The sequence below is a fragment of the Catharus ustulatus genome, chromosome 7 (genome assembly GCF_009819885.2).
Source record: "Catharus ustulatus isolate bCatUst1 chromosome 7, bCatUst1.pri.v2, whole genome shotgun sequence".
In the NCBI taxonomy this organism is placed as follows: domain Eukaryota; kingdom Metazoa; phylum Chordata; class Aves; order Passeriformes; family Turdidae; genus Catharus; species Catharus ustulatus.
In genome coordinates, this window is record NC_046227.1 from 34824045 (window position 1) to 34845382 (window position 21338).

General features: G+C 36.2%; 1 protein-coding gene across 1 annotated transcript in view; it reads right to left on the bottom strand.

The window, feature by feature from the left end:
• Positions 1 to 6391: 6391 nt before the first annotated feature.
• LOC116999001 (low-density lipoprotein receptor-related protein 1B-like) overlaps positions 6392 to 21338 on the bottom strand; it is a 31808-nt gene continuing 16861 nt past the window's right edge. Inside the window, exons 6-11 of the mRNA XM_033065275.1 lie at positions 19315 to 19408; positions 18131 to 18247; positions 17844 to 17963; positions 15608 to 15726; positions 10066 to 10183; positions 6392 to 6465 (exon numbers count right to left, since the gene is read on the bottom strand). Coding sequence (XP_032921166.1) covers positions 6392 to 6465; positions 10066 to 10183; positions 15608 to 15726; positions 17844 to 17963; positions 18131 to 18247; positions 19315 to 19408 — 642 coding nt within the window. The remainder of the gene's footprint in view (positions 6466 to 10065; positions 10184 to 15607; positions 15727 to 17843; positions 17964 to 18130; positions 18248 to 19314; positions 19409 to 21338) is intronic.

Consider the following 21338-nt stretch of genomic DNA (forward strand, 5'->3'; position numbering starts at 1 on the left):
TTTACTGAAGGACAAGCAGATCTGTGTGACAAAGTTTGCCTTTCAAGGTGTTTTCTCTGATCTGAACGCCTTGAAAGGTAATTTCACCTACCACAGTGATCTTCATCCGAGTTATCGCCGCAGTCATCGACCTCATTGCAAACCTGCTCGGGCCGCAGACAAACCCTGTTGTTTCTGCATCTGTACGGCCTCGTTGGAGGGCAGGGAAACTTCACTGCACAGCAAAGAAAAGAATCAGCTGTTACCCAGCCAGTAATCCTTTTTTAATGACGCATCAAAGCCAGATACGTGTTGGGACTCTAAGTTCTTCGTTTAGAGATTTTGTGCGCTAAGGGTGATTTACTCCTTTTTTTGAGAACCAGTAAATATGGCAAAAAAAGGCAAAATAAGTAGGAAGTGTAATGATGTTCAATATTATATCATACAAGTAGCTTTTTCCTCCCTCTGTGGGTTTCCTACAGAAAAGTTTCTATTCTCAAAAATAGCAAATATCTGAAATTACATGAAAACAGCAAAGAAAACCATATCACATATTTCAAGCTTATCTTCTAAAAGCAAAACAAAATAATTTAAGTCACACATGCCTTTACATATTTGTGAATCTTAAATGTCAGTCTTGGTTTATATGCAAAAAACTCTGAAAAATATAATGCCTACCACACATTTTCAGCAACTTCGTCAGAGTTATCTCCACAGTCATCCTCACCATCCACAAACCCAAAAATGTAGTTTGCAGAGGGAATTGTTGCACAAAAATTCATCAGCTCTACATATATTTCCCCCTGGAAGATGAAAAGATGAGAGCAAAACAAAAAGGCAGGAAAACAAAAAGACAAAAAGAATGTCAGTTTTTGATAAACCACTACAACTACTTATCACATAATATTTGCAGAAAGCAACACAGGTAGCATAACTAAATTTACAGGTCCCAAAGGAACAGGTTGGAGAGGCAGAGGAATACTCATTCAAAAATCTTTTCCTTAGAGAAATACTAATTCAAAATCTTTTTCTTGACAAAACACTTCTTGCTCCTGGCTGCTTACTGGGAATTACCAAACCAGTGACCAGTTTGCTCAATCTGCATTTAGCCAGGAGATCTTTAAACTCCTGCCTCCAACTCTCTTTGGTGATGCAGCCTCTCAGCAAAGGCTTGGCTGCTACATCAGTGATTTGGGCCATCAGAGAACGATAAGAACAGAAATAGGGCCAAACATGCGAAAGCCACTTCAGTCCAGGTTTGTTCCACACAAATCCTGATCCTCTGCTTATTCCTACTTCCACTCTCTGAGTCACATCAGAGACAAAGTGATTGCAGCCCATCAGCCATGAGGCAGCATCTTTTTCTTCTCCTGAGCAGCAACAGGCTTGGTCAGGTTAGTAAAATCCCCAGCACCTCTAAATGCTGTATCGAGGAAAGGTCCAGCCCCGTGGGCACAGAACAGATAAAATTCAGTGACCTCTGACAGGATCTTTCCCTCTGCTCAGGATATTTATTGAACACAGAAGCAGCAAGAATAAAATCTTCCATCTGCTCTGAGTCATCTAACAAAAAGGAACATAGGGTGAGGGAAGTTGTTTTAGGGCAGAGAGTGCTCTCAGGCTTTAAAATTAGTTCAAGGTGGATTCAGTTTTAATGTGCGTCATGGTAAGAAAGAATTTATTTCCCAATTATGACTAAATTTTATCACTACCAATCAACAAAGTTATAGAAAGCTCTTGCAATTAATTTCCTATAAAACACTTTTTATTTGGTAACTGGATGTTCAGTTTCCTGAGAGTAGTGGAGTATAAAGGAAATAACACTGTGTACCTGCAGAGGAGGAAACAATGACATTTTATACAATGCCACATACTCTCACTGTGGCTTACCTCAATGCATTACACCCACTTCTAAGAGCCAGATCAGGCTTCAGTGCTTTTTACTCGTTCATATCAGTGCCCTGTTCCCACCTCATTAAAATCAACAGAAGGCTTTCTTTTGCTATAAAGGTTCAGAATGGCTGAACTTTTTTCCCCCCCAAAAACTAATTCCTTCATGAAATGCCCATTGCATAAAAGGATGTTCGAACTCTCACACTGTGTTACCAGGTATAATTCACTCCCATGGCAAATATAAGTTATGAACATTAACAAAATACCCTGTATAATTATCCAAGGAAAATAATATAAATTCAAGTACTCTTCATGATGAAAGGCATGAATCCAAATAATAGTGTGTGCAATCACAATATAACCATCATTCTAGTTGTTTAATAAGATTGAAGAGAGTTATTTTTGTAAACATGCACAGTGGGCTACAGATAAATATTATGGATATTATTTTAGAATGCTGTAGAATAAACTCCATTTGTGTTTGCTGCATTTCCAAAGATGAAAAAAATTACTTATAGTGAGATAAACTGGCATTGTTTCATGTGATTGCTCTGCCTGTCATAATTCCTTATGAAATAGAGTTCTGCAACAGAATCATAATTGTGACATAAATACAAATATGAGAGCAATAACCAACTAGGAATGGGCTTCTTATTGTATTATAAGCAATTTTCAGTTCACAGAAGCTCCATTATGCTACCCCAAGAATAATGTGGGCATCAGATAAAATAAGTGTGCTACTATTTACTTACACTTCATTGGGTTTTAAAGAGATACAGTCCAGATATTTTAAAAGCAATTTTACAATGGACCTAGATGGTTGTTATTTATTTATTTATTTAGTTTTAACTTTGTTATCTGTCTTCAGATGTCTTCAACATCTCTGGAATATTTTTTCATATTCTCTGAATTTTCTGGTCTCTCTTTCAAACTTAATCCTCCCCATATGACATAATTTTTTTCTCCCTTTAGGTCTTTTGTATGGTGTAATAGACTTAAAACAAGGAAAGGATATTTTACTACATTTGCTTCATATCTGATTATTATCACTGTATATAACTGTACTTCATTATGCTTTGAATTTATGCACAGAACATGCAACTGTAGAACATGTAACACACAGAATTACCCACTTTAAAGAAAAAGAAAGGAAAAAAATCCAGGAAAAAAACCCCCCAAGATGACAAATGCCAACTAAAAATTATTTCTTTAGGAAAAAACTTATGGAATTTGATGTAGAGGAGGGGTTGGTGAGGAATGTGAAGCTCCAAGGGCAGCCTGGGCTCTAGTGGCCATGGAATGGGTGAGTTCAAGACCCTGCAAGGGCTTGAAGGGCTGCAAGGAGGGGCAGAGCAAGCTCCCTGCACTGGGGTCCTGGACAGCACACTTTGGCTTCTCCAGGAATGCTTGGAAGCCCTGGAGGGAAGAGGGACCCAGCAGAGCCTGGCTGGTATCCAAAGCATCACCTCATCCAAACCCAGGAGTGATGTATCCCAACAAAGAGCAAGTCAAAACGTGCCAGAAGGACTCTGTAGGTGGACAAGTTGCTCCTGGACAAACACAAAAGAGAAGGTGAAGCACTGGCCACAGGTTGCCCGAAGAAGCTTGGGATGCCCATCCCTGGAAGTGCCCAAGGCCGGGCTGGATGGGGCTTGAGGCAAGCTGGGACAGTGGAAGGTGTCCCTGCACCTGGCAGAGGGCTCTCACTCCATGAATTTTAAGGTCTCTTCAATCCAAAAGTGTTCTATGATTCTCTGAAATAAACAAAAACCTGGGCTCTTAAGAGGACTTATTTAGCAACTGTTCATTATATTGCACAGCTGTGTAATTTATTGTGCATGGCTTTGTAATTTATTGTGGCCTGTAAAAGTTTAAATTAACCAGATTTACTGCTGATTTCCTTGATGAAAAAGAATATGCTTCCAGTAACAACATGACCTTTGCATCACTGGGCAGGGAAACCAGAAAGGAGAGCAAGTCATAAACAGCCTAAGTTTTGCCTTTATTCCTGCAGATCACTTGTTAAACTGCTGCTCTGTCTTTGTCAGAGGAGGTCACACAACTTTCCTTTCTCACCTCACAATGGCCAGGGTACTACCAACTTGCAATGTGTGTGGTTCATAAAAAGCCCAATAAAGTTTTTTAGAGAAGTGTTTTCTTGCCTTGGTCACAGTTTTCTTCATCACTGCATCCACGCAGTCATGGATCCCATCACAAGCCATCGCACCAGGGACGCAGTACGCCTTGTTTCTGCACCGAAACTGATCTTCTTTACACTCTGTCACACAGTCCATCTGTGGGAACACACACATGAGCTGTGGGTTAGTGGGTGAGAGCAACAACAGCTTGTCTGTGCTGCCAGGAGGGAGCAGACCCTGATGGAAACCTCCCCAGAACCATGCCTGGGGTTCGACTTTGAGGAAACCAATTTCTGCACTCCAAAACCTGTCCACAGAGCACAGAAACACACAGACATCTGACAGTACTCAAAGGATGCAAGAAAACTATTTTTCTTTACAATTATTTGGAGACCTAACACATTTACAAAAACCCCAAATCACCAGAAATGTGTCAGGTACCTCATCAGACCCATCAGCACAGTCCAGCTCCCCGTTGCATTTCAAAGACGCCTGAGATGCAGCCTCCACTTGCACACACGTACTCACTTGAAGAGCAGGTTGGAGATGCTGGTTACAAACACACATTTTAGCATTAAGAAAAAGACAATTTATGAATACATTGATTTATAATTTAACGTTTTCTTCTGGTTAATATAGTGAGCAAATTTGTGTCTAAGCACTTCTGCAAACAACAACAAAATATTTGACAAATCTGTATTGTGGCATCCTAAATAAATGGTATAATGTTAGTGAAAAGGTATTTGTGTTTTTCCACTGAGAAGTTTAATTTTGTTTCTTTCCTTATTTTTCATAACAAAGGCAACTACACACATGCATATATTCAGAGAATGATTATATTTTTAAAATTGCATTCTTTAAAATGGGCTTAGAGTTTAGCTAAATGTAGGTAATTTATAATTGAATAAGCTAAACTTTTATGAAACAATCTTCTTGGAAAGTATACCTAATTACAATAAAAATCCATAAATATTAAGTAGGATATTTTAATATAAACGTGGATATTTTTTGCTGTGTTGTAAATCAGGAGAGTTTTGTCATAGGCTTTTATCAGTTACATCTAGCTTACAAAAAATTTTAGGAAAATTCCTGCAAAATAAACAACTGTGTTTTCCAAGAAATCAGAAATAAAATAACAATAATAATAACTTAGTGGAAAAAAATCTTTGCATAAGACTTTGAGTGAAGACAAGAAAACCAAAATATTTCAAGATATGCCAAGATTTACTGATGTTTTCAAAGCAGAATTTTATCTGTTGAGTATTTACTATCAAATCACAATTCAAAATAATTAAATACCTATGCCACAACAAGCTTCACTCTGCAGAGTTGTATGTAAGTAGGGTTTTCAAAACACAGTAGGAAGACACAATGATGCAAACCCAAAAGATAAGTATTTCAGATTTTTTTTCACTTTCTCGCAACTACTAGTGCCCAAGAAATCTTGATTTGATGAGCTATATTCTTCCTTCACTCTGATTCATTCCTGGCTTCATTTGATATTTCAGCATTATTTAAAACAATACCTGGTTCACAATTTTTTCTCATCATCCCCAAGTTGCATGTCCTCGTGACCATCACATTTCCATCTTGCTGAGATTGCACTGGCCATTGGAGCACTGGAAACTGAATCCCTAGAGCAGCCTGTTTCACAATACCTCTGGTACAAAGCAAACAACCAACAAACAAGATCAAGATTTTAATATAAACATTGGTAAAATATGCAGGTGACAGAAGTTACAGCCCATAAATCTACATGGTATGAAATATGGAGTAATTAAAGTCTTGTGAAATTAAATATAATTGTGGATGGGATTTAAAATGGTGGCTCACGCCCTCTGAATGGCTGGGAAACAGCTGAGGGCTAGCACTGACAGGAAAGGAGAGGGGAAAAAAGAAAATAAAAGAACAGAAAACCAGCAAAATATTATCCAGTGAGCTTCTGACTCTCCCTTCAAAAAAATCTTTCCAACAAAACCGTGTGTGTGTAAAAAGAATGGTTTCCCAATCAGAATACAAAGTATTTCCAGGATGGGAAGATGTTTAAATCATTGCTGGGACAAGAGGATGTAGTAATACTCTTAAACTTTACTTCATTCATTTACATGTTCTCTTTAAGAATAATTACATCAAGAGGTTTGGGTTTAATTGATTTTTAATAAATTTATTTTAATAATTTAATTGAAAATATTAAATAATTTAATTTATTATAATGATATTAGCATACATGGATTCACATGTAGAGTTCCCACTGCTGCCCTTTTAGAAAATTTCTACACAGAATAATTCTCCCAACAATAGAAAACTACTAATTCTCTAAAGAAATACTTTTTCTGAAGATGCCTACCTCATCTGAGCCATCTGCACAGTCATAGTCTCCATCACACCAGAATCTTGCTGAAAACACAATCTCCATTTGCACAAGGAAAGTCTTTCAAGGTGCATGTTTGAGGCTCTGAAAAAGGAAAAGAAATAACCCTAGGTTTATTAGAATTCCCTTTAAATATTTTACACATAACCCTTTGTTTTGTTTTGTTTCTTGGTTTTTTTCCCCAAGATTTATAAAAATCAAAACTGTTTCAGGAAAGTAATAGTTTTAATCAACTTTCCACTGTCTTTTCTACTCTTTACTTCATAAAAAGATTCAAAATTATTCTGTTTGAAATTTTTAAAGAGAAATTTTATTTTTCAGGTAGCCACAAATTTTAATTTTGTATTGTAGGAGAGTAATTTTAAAAGCACATCTACAGCAACTGCATAAATTCTCCAGAAATATTATATTCAGCAATCAAAGGTTGGAATCTATGTGGACTCAGATTATATGTACACTACCTGAATTTTTTTCAAAGTGTAAGCTTTAGCAAATCCCTGATATTTGATTTTTTTTTTTTTTTTTGTTTTCAATAGGGCAAGAAGGAGAATTTTCAAGATATGATAAAATATGTGAAATATGAAGGAGATACTTTGTGGAAAAAGTAAATCACAAGGAAAAAAAAAAAAACAACAAAAAAAACCCAAACCAAACATTTGTCATGTTTCTATATTGATTGAAAAAAACACAAGTAAATACTTTTGCTATACTGCTAATAAATTATTTATAAGCAGAGATTTGATGCTGTACACGAAAAGCTGAAGAGTTAAGTACTCAATCCTCTGGTTGCAAAAAATATTTCTTCTGCTGCTGGGATCCAGTTCTGTGATTTCCATATGAATTCAGAAAAGCACTTTTCCATCAGTGCTCAGATTGTTAGAAAGGAATAAGTATTAATAAAAAAACAGTATTAAAGGAGTTATATAGACTTCTGTAGAACCCATGAAGGACAGCATTCTTTAGCCTCTGCTTCACCAAACACTGAAACTCCTTCCCAGGAAAAAACATTTGGGATACAAACTTATGCCAGGACAAACTTAACTAATTTGTTTTCTTGGTAACTTGAAGAACAACTCAAAGCAACAAAAGAGCATCAGGAAGAATTTGTAGCAATACGAATATTTTTTACACTAATTGAATTAATGTCTTGCTACAACATTATTATGTTTGCTTTGCTTCAATGTTTACAGTACATTATATTTTCTTTAATCACATTAAATTAAAAAAAAAATTACTGGTGCCTTCTTTTTGGCAGGAATAAAATAGGTTAGATAGAGTAAGACTAATTCCTAAGGAATTTTCCTTTTTGGAGTTTTCTGAAAGAGGAAACACAATTTTTGCAGTTTTTTTTTTAATCAAATAAATGGAAAGCAAATTTCCCAATGTATCCTACATTCTAATATGTACCAATATCCATGCTAATAACTCTTATTTCACAGTGTTCAAATATAATTAAAAAACAATAGTCTGTAAGACAAATACAGCTAAACAATAAACTCTTTAATGGTCACAATGATTTTCATGACAGCACTAATAATTTTTCACACCCATACAGCATTTTTTTAACATGTATTGTTTCACTTATGATATGACCAGAAGAGTGAATTTTTTGCATGTGAAGAAACTATATAGAAAAGTGTAAATGCTTGAGCTGAGTTTCTATAATTCAGTGAATTCTTTCTGCATTGCTGAGAAAACAACTCATTTTCTGATATAGCTCCCTGACAGCTCTTTTGTATATTATATTCATGGATGCCATGAACAATTTATCTCACTCTGCAATGCAACATATTTTGTCAAATGCTTTGAAGTTCTAATTTCATATATATTTGTTTCATTACACTTATTCTGTAAGTGGCTTGATGGCCTATAAAAATTTTATATGACTATTTCAAACAGCAGAACACTATTATGTACTGTCCCAGGGTTTCCAAGTTTCTGAATTTTAAAACTGTGCCAGCCTACTGTGTTTAATTTAAGCATTAGCATCCATAGCTAGAATTTAAGTATGCATTTGACAAACAAAAGTAAATGAAAAAAAAGCCCCTAACACCCTTTAGTTTAATTCTTCTTCTATATCTGGGTACTCTCAACTCACTAATTCCATCCATTACAATTAATTACAGATTTCTTTATCTTCAAGTCTAGAGAACAACCAAGAACTGAATGCATAACTTAGTTATTGATATGAACACAAAGTTGGCTAATTTCATAATTTAATTGTTTTAAAACTTCAGATTATTTCTCTCTCATTATTTGAACATCTCAATATCACTTTGTAGTATGATAATCTGAACTTTAAGGAAGAGAATTAATGCTGTGTCATACACATAGCTAATTCCAGATATTTTGCAATAATATTTTGTGGACATTTTGTTTTGTTGCTTTTTTTTCAAATTTTCAGCAGACTGCCCAGTCCTGTAGATTAACACCACCACAGCAAAACTATGACTCTCTATTTGATTTCTATGAGAATAAAATAACACAAAATAATTTTCTGGCCTTTTTTTAATACAGAAAACTGACACTAATAATCAATTCCTAAGTAAAATCTCCCACAAAGCTAAGAAAACCTTTCATGTGCCAATGCCCCTGGAGTATAACAACAAAAGGCTCTGAGTGATTACTGAGCCTCATGGCATTTTCCCCTTTTTTATGCAACACTTGCATATGAAACCCACAGCACTGCTGCTTGCAGTAACAAAACTCACAACATTTTCAAATGCAGGTAGCAATTACCAGGCAGATAAATCCACTTTAACCTCCCAAGCTGAATGAGACACTCTGTACCTAGGGCACAACATCTTGAACTGGAGAAAGGGGCAGCAGCATTTACTCAGCATTAGGAATTCTAATTATTAAGCTTTCTAGATCATCACCTTGAAGACACTCAAGATATATAATCAGGAATGTGTATTTAAGATATGTGCAAGTAAAAAATATTAACTTTGTGCATTTCTGAGTAAAAAGGAAAAAACCCACATCAATTGTCATGAGAAGGCATTTCAGAACTGTTTGGGGAATGTCCTTCTTGAAATATTTTATAAAGACTATAATTATTTGATAAAAAACTTTACAGATTTTTCTTTTCTTCCTGAGAACCAGATGGAAATTAACTCCCTGAAAGTGATATTACAGAGATTTATTAGGCCTTCAGTTCCTCCTGGGTAGGAGAGAATTGGGTACCTGAGCTACTTTAAATAACTATTTCTACCTCTCAATGCAATTAAATGCAATAGGAATTGACTTCTCAATATGAAACAAGGCAAATCATCTCAGAATGAATATAATGAGCAGGCAGTGTTTGATCAAAATTCCTTGTTAACAAATGCTTACCACTTTACCTCTGCACATTGTTTATGATTATTTTTCAGAGATAAGAAACGTGGTATGTAACTAACTGATAAAGGTAAACTAATTGCAATATTTATATTTAATTCACCAGATTACTGAGCAGTTGGAGGTCAGGGCATTTTTCCATAGCTGAATACAGTCCTTTGTAAGTGGGAACAGAACTGGAAAATTACAGTTAGAAATTTTCACTTGTGGTCAACTGATTTTCTGCAGATCAGAGGGTGTTGAATGAAAATACACAAGTGTGTTTTACCACAATTCAAAAGTTTCCTCTTGCACATTGCTAACCCTACTCTGCTCTAACATGGACTAAGGTAAAAAGTTACTTACTACAGTTTTCTTCATCAGAATTATCTCCACAATCATTCTGGCTGTCACATCTCCAGTGATCAGGAATGCAGTTGTTGTTTTTGCACTGGAACTCATGAGGTCCACAAGTTTTTTTTATCTGTAATTAAGGTGAAAAATATTTACAGCATTGCAAACAAAGACTCGAAATGGAAAAAAAATCCCACTAAATTAATGATAATTATTTGTTTAAGGACAAGCAACCATAATATTTGAAGTGTTACTTTCAGGAGTAATTTCTTTCTCATAGCAGTCTTTAAGCTTCTATTTATACATTCACACCTTAAATTGGGTTAAATTAAAATAGGCAGTGTATAAACTGTCATGTAAAGTTAAAAAAATATAAACTTCAGAAAGTGTCAAAGAGGGGGTATTAGTGCACTGAATCTCAAGGACTGAACAGATCACAGTAAACCATCAGAATACTGATTCAAAAAATGTACAAAATATGTATTTCTCAAAAGTTATATTTACATATAATAATTTAGGAACATTTTACACTTTGATTTAAATTTTTACCTATCGATGAACTGGATTGGCTGCTACTCATATGTGGTAAAACATTACAAAGCCTTTAGTGCTAAACTGAGGGAAATTTCCTTCTTATTGGATATTTTCAATGAGCTTTCCTATTTACAGAGGAGAATTGGAAGCAAACCCTCTTAGAGATACATGAACACTCTGAACTCCTCCAGCAGGAAGGAGCTGCCTCGATGTTTTCTGTGAGCAATTCTTGAATAGTTGGTTCAGCTTCTAAGGACTGAGATGAAGTAAATTAAAAAGTTATCAGTGACATTTTCGTGGGGGAAAAAAAACCCCAAAGTTTGCTTTGTAAAAGCCTCAGTGACATATTTAAAATTACATGTCACTGTGATATTGCACTAGAAAATTTTAAATTTCCTTTAGGCAAAGTCATAACAAGTCAGAGCAGCTTCACTCTGCTCTCATGGCAACCCAAGGGCTGCAGATGACTGACACAAACAGCAGCTCCAACCAACCTGGTTCCTCTGCTGCTCAACCACAAATCAGAGGTGTTAATTTGATGCCCTGGGACAACTGCTGCATTTTCTCTGCTGTTCTAGGTGTGGCTCTGGTACCAGACTGATAAAATTACATTTGAGTATCAAGACTGGTGTTGCAGCTCAGTTGTGTGCACTCAAAAATCTGGTCAGTGCAATTCTGCCTTTTGTGTTTGTTCCTCATTCTCTGCCAATGTCACAACTGCAAGAAGTTTTCTTCCAAAGTATTTTTCCATGATATTTTTTCAATATTACAGTCTACAATACTTTGATTGTGATATTGCACTGGCAAACAATTACAAATATTTAACATTACAAAACACAAAAATATTCCTCCCAAACTTATGACACTCTTGTATTTTCATTCTGCAGCTCTGCAAAGGATAACGTTTCAAACTTGAAATCCATCCTATGTTTATTAAAATACTTCCAGTAAAGCCTGCAATCTCCCACTAGAATATTTGCCCACAAAATGAGTTGTAACACTAATGACAGACAACATCATAGCAACATATAAATATTCTATTTATCCTTCCACATTCAGCAGAAATACCAAGATCTAATCAGTAATACACAGAAGCCAGAGTTGACACCCATTCATTTCAGCTACCTGAACATGCAATATATCTTTTCTTAATCTTCATAAAGAATTATTTAGTTCTCAAGCATGCTAAATCTATTTTGTAGCATTTCCTTTTCTATAGATGTGAAGAAAATCTAGATTTTTTTTTAATTATCCAACCTTAACTTCTGATTGCTACTCGAATGTTAATATTTGTCTTCATACTCTATTCCTACCAAATATAAAGGAATATAATTTATTTTTATTTTTAATACAAAATATTTTGCGTGTTTGAAAGGCTCTCCCTTCTTCAAATATCTGAAAACTTCATTTTTCCTCTGGGTTGAATGATCTTGTGCAACAGCTTACAGCTGGCAATGTCTTACAAATCATTAATGAGAACTGAGCAGAACACTGGGATAGCAGAACAAAGAGGAAAATTTGGGAAAGTTGTGCAACAGTTATCTGATCTTTGAGAATGATGGATTCATTCACCTCAAAGGAAACAGTGCTTGACCTTATTTATTGGGAATTGTGGAACCATGAAAAGCAGACAGAGGCCCACACACGATTTGTCATCTCTGCCTTCAACACTAAATTGCTTTCTCATTTTTCTTAAAATGAGAATACCTTAAGTGTGAAAGTTCAGATAGAAGTGGTGCAAAGGCAAAGAAGCAAGCACTGATAACTCTATTTTCATATTGCTCTCTTCAAATTGTAATTAAGAGATTCTCTGACCTCCTGCAGCAGGCACAGCCCTCCCTTAGAAATTTGTGTGATTGCCTGAGTAGCTGCTGGCGGGTTGGGGTTCATTTTTGTGCATTCTGAGCAAGGATTTTATTTTAGAAATACTTCTAAATAGCATGAGGAAAACAGGATGAAGGTTTAAATGGGGGAAAAAACAACAAAACAAGGCAAAAAACCCCATATGCACCCTAAAAACATTTTGATTCAAATATCAATCCCAGTGAATGAAATCACTTATTGTATACATTGCTCTTCTTTGGGGATTTTAAATCCCTAGATTTTCATGTGTGTGCATTTGTTTGTGTGTGTGTGTGCACGTCTGAGTGGGTTAAAATCCAAAAACAAAAGGAATTTGCCTTTGATCCAGGATCAGCTGGCTGTCCTAGGGCTTGGCAGGCTGTCACCCATGCTGGGTACAGGAAATTTTAAGCCTGTTGAAGGGAGTTTAAGTTCCTGTAATGCACCCTTCAAATGCCTCAAAGAAAATATTATTTATCATCAGGAAAAAAAGCCTAATTTATTACTCTCACAGCTAAAAATAAAATTAATATTTTAAATTGAGAAGGCAGAAAGCAGTCATGCCAATGTTGACACATCAGGAAAATAAAGACCTGAAACACACATAACCTTTTAAAGGATATTATAAAATTGCTTTCCAAGACCACACACAGCTTTGTTCAGATTCCAACTCAAACTGATCCATTTTGATGTAAAGCATCAAAGTTGTGAGCAAGGATTAGCATAATCTAATGGCTTTCTTTAATTGCCTGGACAGTTAAGCACTAATTAACTCTACCTCCTGTTCTCTGAGAAACACCAAATGCTCCTAAAGAAACCCACATTTCCTGATTCTAACTCAGCATTCTGAACTGGAAAGCAACCACAGAAGACTAAATACACTTACACTGCTTCCAGCAAATGCATTCAGTGTAATATCTCCAATAACACACAGCAGCAGAAGTTGACTAAGCAAAATACATATGGCTGTGCAGCACCCAAGGAAAAACAGATTATTTTACACAAGTTTTGCATTGCAGGCATTTTGGAAATGAACTCCAAACAATAACAAATTAGTGTTACATCAACATATGTAGATTCTTTTTATACTCAGTCTGCAGCTTTAATTTAATTTAATTCTATCAAACTTTGTCCATAAAAATAACAATCTTTAACTTGAAAAACAAATGCAGGAGACCAAACTGTGTTGAAACTACTGCTGTTGTAAGGTCATTTAACCATATTTTAAATACTAAAAATATGGAAAACTTCAAAATGTGTTTAAACACACCCCGTTGTTGTCAAGGCTTAGCTGTTCCATGTGTACTCAACCGAGTTTGGCACAGAAATTGTGACTATGGATAAACTATTCTGTCTCCTCCAACACAAAATCCAAGAGCAGAGTATGCAGCCAGGAGATTAAAAATAAAGATGTGGGTGTTTTGTCAGGGAAGTGTGTGGTTAAGCTGTGGAACACCTCACTGCAGCATGTTGTGAAAAACTTCTCAAAGGAGAGTGAAATCTATGATGAGTTATTGTATACAGAGACATATTTGACTGACAATATCTCTGATTCTCAGGTTGTTAGAGGATGGAAAGGTATCCCAGGGAAGTTGGCTCACATATTCCTCCCTAGACAGTCACTGACAGAGACAGAACAAAGGTCAAGATGAGTCTCAGACATGAGCCAGCACCTCCAGCTGTGTATGTTGTGGTTTAAATAACTTGTTATTTGGGACTGTACAAATTTCTTCTCTATCCTTTTAGTCATTAGAGTAATTTTTATTCTTTCTATTGTAAAATGATGGCTCAGAGTGAATTACTCACTTGAACACAATATTTCCAATTTATTATCATTTTTATTCCTTTTGATCTTAAAAAAAAATGTGACTTGAGGATGTTACTAGAGGAATTATTTTATGACCATTTTTGCCACATTAGTTGGGTGTTCACAGGTTGGCCAAAATGTGAATCCATAATTTGGAAGCTTTGAATGCTGTCCCAATTGGAAAGCCACAGCTTGTTGGAGATCCAGGTGATGTGGAATGGAGGAGGAGAAAGTAGCTGTGACATAAATCAGAAGGTGAGCAGGGCAGGGTTGCTTCAATAACAGCCCAGGAGTGGATATAAATTTTCATCTCCTTTGCATTCACTGTTTCTTCGAGACAAGTGATTCCTTGGACTGTAAACGTCTCACCAGTTGATAGGAGTAATTATTTTCCCCATCCTGGCAATTCAAACGATGGTCTTGGATTTTCATGTTGAGAAAGTTCATCTTTCCAGGCATATTTGCCACCTTCAGCATTTTTATTTATGCTCATGTGTCAATTATTTGAAACACATCCATGGAGAAGCAGCCCAGTGCTTTGTCCTTGACTGTAGCCTGTAGTTTTGTTACTCTGTTGTCCCAGAGATAAACCTGTCCAGACACAGGTGTTTCATCAAACCATTCACTGATGTGTGGATGAGTAATGGTGAGAGCTCTAAATGTCCCATATTTGTCTTGCTCTCTTCCACCCCAGAACATTTTTTCTGCATTTTCCTTTATAGACCAGTCTTGAAAGCTTCACAAGTGTTTCTGCACATGGTTAGTGTGTGTTTGTCATTGACATCCATCTTCAGGGATTTTCCAGCAGTTCTGACCCACTTACTCTGCTCTGTGATCCATTTCCCAGGCAGAATTTATTATTTTCTCTAATTACAACAATAAGAGCTGACTCCTAACTCCCTGGAGCTCACAGAGAGAAGTTGGCCATGTCAAGTTAGAAACTGCTCTGAACCTTTCTATACCATCAGTCTTAACTACCAGGATTTGCAAATTATTGTATTTTCACTATTTATGAACTTCAGCAGCAATAAAGTGCAGGCTTGAACTGACAGAAACTGGATAACACTGACAGAAAAATAAAGAATGTCACTGCATCCTATGACAGTCACTACATTCTGTGCCACTTCTCTGATTCTGAATGCCAAATGAGAGCCTCATTTGCAGCTCCTGCCAATAAAGAAGTGGTACAATAGGAATTTTATGAACTGCTCATACAAAGATTGCCATTCAGTATGAACTGGATGAGCCAGAGAGGTTCCAGATAGGTATTATCAAACACTGAAGAGGACATAAAAAGTGAGATGATTATTTCCTTTTGCTAAAAAAATGTTGAGCCGCAGCAATAGATTGAAAACTGTTGAATATACTCACCACAGTTTGCTTCATCTGACCCATCTGCACAGTCTGGGTCTTCATCACACACCACAGCTTGGAAATGCAGTGTTTGGTTGTTTTACACTGGAAGTGGTCTGGAGAACAACTGTTTTCAGCTTTAAAAAAAATAATTCCAGATCAAAATTAGAAATTTCTGCTAATATTCTAAATATGTGTTTTAAAGAAAAAATAATATTGAGGATTCAAGAATCAGAAACTGGGTATCTCTAGCATAATTTATCTGTAAGAAAAAAGCATTCAGTTTTATACTGTTTATAGTTTAGTCATTTTTTTACATATTGTTTTATATAAACATTAAGGCAAAACAAATAGAATAAACAAAATGCCTATTGTGATAGTCTTCTAACAGCAAATAGACTTACCACTGATAGAATCAAATCACTTTAGCAAAAATCAGACAAGTTCTTTCCTTAACTTTCTAAAATGCCAGGTATAAATTCTGAGTCAGTTTATAAGACTAAGGCAGCTCTGGATGTTTTGATCAAAAGTGGAATCCATTTTAAAAAGCCATTTAAAAAGAAAACAGATCCTCAGCTCACACATGTGATTCTAGATGTTCTTTAGAGATCAGTATATGTACTTCCAAATAATTTTAAACTGAATTGACCATAGGGGGAAAACAGGAAACCTTTGATAAGATTTTCCCAAATGAAGGAATTCTGTAGTGCTTTTAAAAAACTTTCCTACCCCTGCTGAAAAGCAACTTGCTCCCTGATATTATCATTCTAGTTTCTCTGGTTTGGCAAGAGGAAAAAAATTTAGGTTTGCTAAAAGTTGGTTTCTGCTACTGCTTTCAGTGTCACATTTCCATAGGTTTCGGTGTGTTCCTAACTGTGTTGCAACAAATAAATCTGATCCTCAGCTAGGACACATCACCAGGGGTTTTCACAGTGCTTTACAAGAAAGACCTGTACAATGACCTTCATTTTACAGAAGGAAAGCCTTCAGTATGAAATGACTTTGAAAATGTCACCTGGTAAGTAAAGCAATGGTGGCAGAGCAGGAAAAAAAAAAAAAAAAAAAAAAAAAAAGAAGGGGGATTTTATGGTTTTATGGATCCCAGACTGGTGACATTGGAGTGAGGGAGTCTCACCTGTTACTTGTCCTGGGCCAGGAGCCCAAGGCAATGTGAACTCACAGTCCCTGGGCTGTAGACTCTGCTGCTCTGATTTAACTTCTGCCAGCTACACCTCAAGCTTTTTGGGAACCTTCCATATACCATGTGCAGTTCTTCCCAAGGAAAAAAAATAATCTCCCTTATCTTCCACAGGAGTTTACCTGATCCTCTAAATCAGTTTTAAAGAAACCCAATGTGCAAATCAACATAAGATGTTTTCTGCAAAACTTGTATTTACATCTCTCCTGAGCAGTTTGGAAGACAGCCAATAAACATGACCATCAACAAAGCCTTTCTATCCTTAGCAATCCCTCTTCCCCTGGAGAAGGATTTGTTCTTGGCAGACATGCAGCACGTGCAAACCTTGAGAAAGCTGATCCAGAACAAGCAGCTCAGGCCAGCAGCAGATGTGAGCAGTGAAATGAGTAAAAGACAGAGCTGCATTTCAAGGTAGCCCCATCATCTTTGGTACAAAATGATCAAAGACACAAACTTATTCAACAAATTTCTATTATAAAATTGAAAATATTTTCTCCACCTATATCTAAGAAATGTAAAGTGAAAATAAATATATGAATAGTAAGTTGCACTAAAAGCTGAGCAAATGGAAATCCAGTTACACAGATAGATTAATGAAATCCCCAGAGAAAGGGAAACAGAAAAGGTTAAAAAAAAATCAATGAAAGAAAAGGGATGTAGAAGGAGCTTTGGATCTACAGCATTCCCAACAAAAGATTCTGAAAAACATCTTTTTCCATTGAAATGCATTGCTGCAAGGCATGGCAGATGAAAGCCTCAGGAAGATGAGTCATTTGTGAGGTGGTAAAGAGTCAAATATGTGCTTCAACCTTAGTCAAACCCCAATTAAATGCTGAAATTGTTTATAGCCCCTTTCTTCTTTGCAATGACTTTACCTTTGGAGTTAATAAATGGCATTTTAGTTTTCTCTTTTGTATATGAAACATGGCACACAGTCCTGTGAATTAACTGCTTGCACGTTCTCAAATTGTTTTAGACAGAAGACATTTCCAGAGTTTTCCTCCAGTTCCCTGTTTAAAATCAGCCACAGAGCAAAATTCTCTAAGCATAACTTACGACAGTCCCTTTCATCTTCTTCATCACCACAGTCATCCTGGCCATTGCATCTCAGGTTTATTGGGATACACTTCTGGTTCTTGGTGCACTTGAATTGCCCTGACAGACACACGTGTGTGTCTGTAAATGAAAAGAAAATAAAGATAAGTTACAATGACCAAAAGTTGAAAAGATTCAAAACTTCAAAGGTAGATGAAGGAAAATGCTGTGTGCTGACAGAGTGTGAAACATGACATTTAAACCAGCTTGGCCTGTTTCTGTAGCCTGCAGTGTACACAAGCACCTACCACAGTTCAGTTCATCAGAATTGTCCCCACAGTCGTTCTCTCCATCACAGATAAAGGCTGGAAGAGCACAAAGCCCAGTGCCACACTGGAAACGTCCTGGCTGACATCTGAATTCCGCTGGGAAAAGACAAAACTGCTTATGAATACTGCCAGAAGAATGGTTAAAGTCTCACTATGGCTGTTCTTACCCTGTGGACTAATCAAAAATACCTATAAACTAGTATTTCCTGCATAATCACAATCTGAGTATATATTAGTAATTACAAGGTACACATATGATTGCAAGACTAATTTCAAAGCAGGATATCTTTAATTTGTGCATCTCTAGTTACAGTGCTGATGACACAGAGTGAGAACCCCCTGCAGGTTGAGGCTTACCAAAAGCTCAACAGAGACCTGCAATTTCAGATCTAAATGCTCGAGTTTGAATCTGCTTTTAAGAATCTCCCCATCTCACTGTAATTCCATTTCCCAAGAAAGGCCTAACATTACTCCTTCTCCAGCCACCGTCATTAGAAGTAATGAGCAATTATGTACCTCTGTAGTAATATTATATACAAACATAGAGTAGTTTAAAATAAAAACTTATATAGAATGATCATGTGTTAAAATTTGCTTCAGAGGCCTCTGCAGCAGGAAAAGAGAACTAATAATAAAATTTTAAAAATTAGGGTGAGAGATTTCAATACAAAAAAATCAAATTAACTGTTAATTAACCAGAAGATTGCAGAACACATAACATTTTTTTCAAATATAAGGGAGGACAAAGCAAGGATCACAGGGGAATGTTGTTGCAGAAAACTGCAGTAAATAATTACGTGTATCTAAACTTCTATAATTGCAACAAAACACAAGCAAATGGGATTAGAATCCCGCATTTTTATTACACAGGGAAAAAAACCCAAATAAACCTGTCAGAATTTTGTATTGAATTTTGCAAAGAATTCCACAACCTCAGAGCACAGCTTCAAAATTAAAATCTTTAGCGACAACATAACCGGGATGAAGTAAAGATTTGAAAGATGAAAAATATGTATGATTTTCTTTATAAGACTCAGAGACCAAGGAACATGAAAGAGTGCTGCACACAAAACTATCCATAAAATTCCCGTTGCTAGACTTATTTTATAAGTTTTTCATTTGGCCCCGTGGCACAGCTGGCCCCAGAGGCAGCGCGCACTCACGGCACTCGGCGGGCTCGTCGGAGCCGTCCCCGCAGTCGTCCACCGTGTCACACTTCCACCAGAACGGGATGCACTTGTCGGTTTTGCAACGGAACTGCAATGAAGAAAGGCCAGCAAGAGGAAAAGCTTTGGTGTTAACATTTTTTTTATTTATTTACTTACTTATATATAAGCAGGAATAACGCAGTTTATGAAAATCAGCTTGGCTGCATTGATAATTTCTGGCTGTTAATTGTACAAACTTGTATTTTAAATATTGGGGGTTTTTGGTTTGGTTTGGGGTTTTTTGCGGGTTTTTTGGTGATTTTTTTTAAAATTTGAAGGTGTTTGGCATTGAGGTTGCCAAAGTGATAAAAATCACAGTAGTTTCAATGACTGTTTTATGCTGGATTACAATGCCCCAACACAAACTGCTCATTGCCTTTTGCTGCATTCTGTGATTTCATTCTTGAAGGTCTTATTCAAAGCAAACACTTCAATTCTCAGGTTTTGTAGACTGTTGAAGCAGACATCATTTTTCCAGACAAACCCAAACACCCACGGTTACAGAAAAGAGCCTTAATGTGCGTTTTTGTGTACAGTATTGCTTACATTGCTTGAATTAAATGAACAAACCAAATATAAAGCCTTCCAGACTTTTAAAAGGATAAAACATCTGTAGAAAAAAATGAATAATCCTTTGTAAGAAGGCTGGGCATTTACTCTCTACTAAGGTGACTGTACCTTTGTTCTGACTGAAAGAGGAAGGCAAACAAAACAAATTGATGTAACAAATTGATGTAATTTTCTAGGGCTAAACCTAAAAACTGAGTACATTATGTGGCTCAGGTCAGGGAGAAAAGTCTGGGTAGATTATCAATCAGCTTTTAAGAAGTGTTGATTTTCCTACCTGGTGTCTCTATGAACACAAAAAAGTAGGAATCAAAAAGGTTTAGAAGGGCAAGACATTTCATTTTCTGTCACTGGGCAGCTTTTTCTTCACATTTTAAAAATCATTGATTATTCAATAAAGCTGTATTTAAATGGCATATTAAATTGGTGCCTTAGCTCAGTCTATCTTTTCTGCCAAGAAATGTTAGGATTTCAAAGTCATTTGTGTTATGGAACCTACAGCTGGAGTTGCATCATTCCTGCACCACCTGGAGGGACTTGCTGTGTCACAGGCTGGGCTGAAGGGCAGGTGTCACAGCCCCACACAGACTATATTTTCAGAAATAGGTACTAAGTCTTAGATGTTGTTATGAAAATACTTGCATTCCCTTCTAAACTGAGGAGACAAAACCCTGCAAAATCAGGGATCAGGGTCATAAGTCTTAAATGGATGGAGTTTTGCTGTTCAACAGTCTAATGGGATTTGTACTAAACAATTTCTCATGCCAGATGAGCCATCACAGGATTGTCTGGAGAGGCAAGATCAGTTCATGAACCATCAAACTCCTTTCCATCAGAAATAGCCAATGGTGGCTGTGCTGTCAAAAAAGATGACATCACAGGAGCAGCTCTGATTTGACAGCATCATCTAAAAATCTTAAGGAGAAACAAAATTTTGCCACTCTCTGCATCTGACACCATCAGACTGATGAATTATCAAACAATAAACAGATTGCAAACCTGGAAAAAAAAGATGAATAACCAATGTCAACCTCTAATTTCCTGTCTGAAGTTGCCTTTTTTACATAATTCTGCTCTGCACTCTGTGGAATCCACAAGTTATAAAATATTGCTCCTTAAGTATCCAAGATGTGATGCTATTTCTTGAATTCATACTACCACTGAATTAATTAGATTGGGATGAAGCCCTTCAGCCAACTGTTAGTATATAAATTCACTGTGGAATAAACTTCTAAGGTCACTTACAGTTTTTTTTTTAATGCCTTTTTTTCTATTTAAGCCAAATTTGAGGAACTAAATATGGGAGAAAATTGGTAGGAAATTCCCAATTTTAAAAGTGATTTACATCTTAAGGAAACAGAGAAAGGCAGTTGGTAGGTCTCTTGAATAAGATTATTATTTTCTCTTACGTA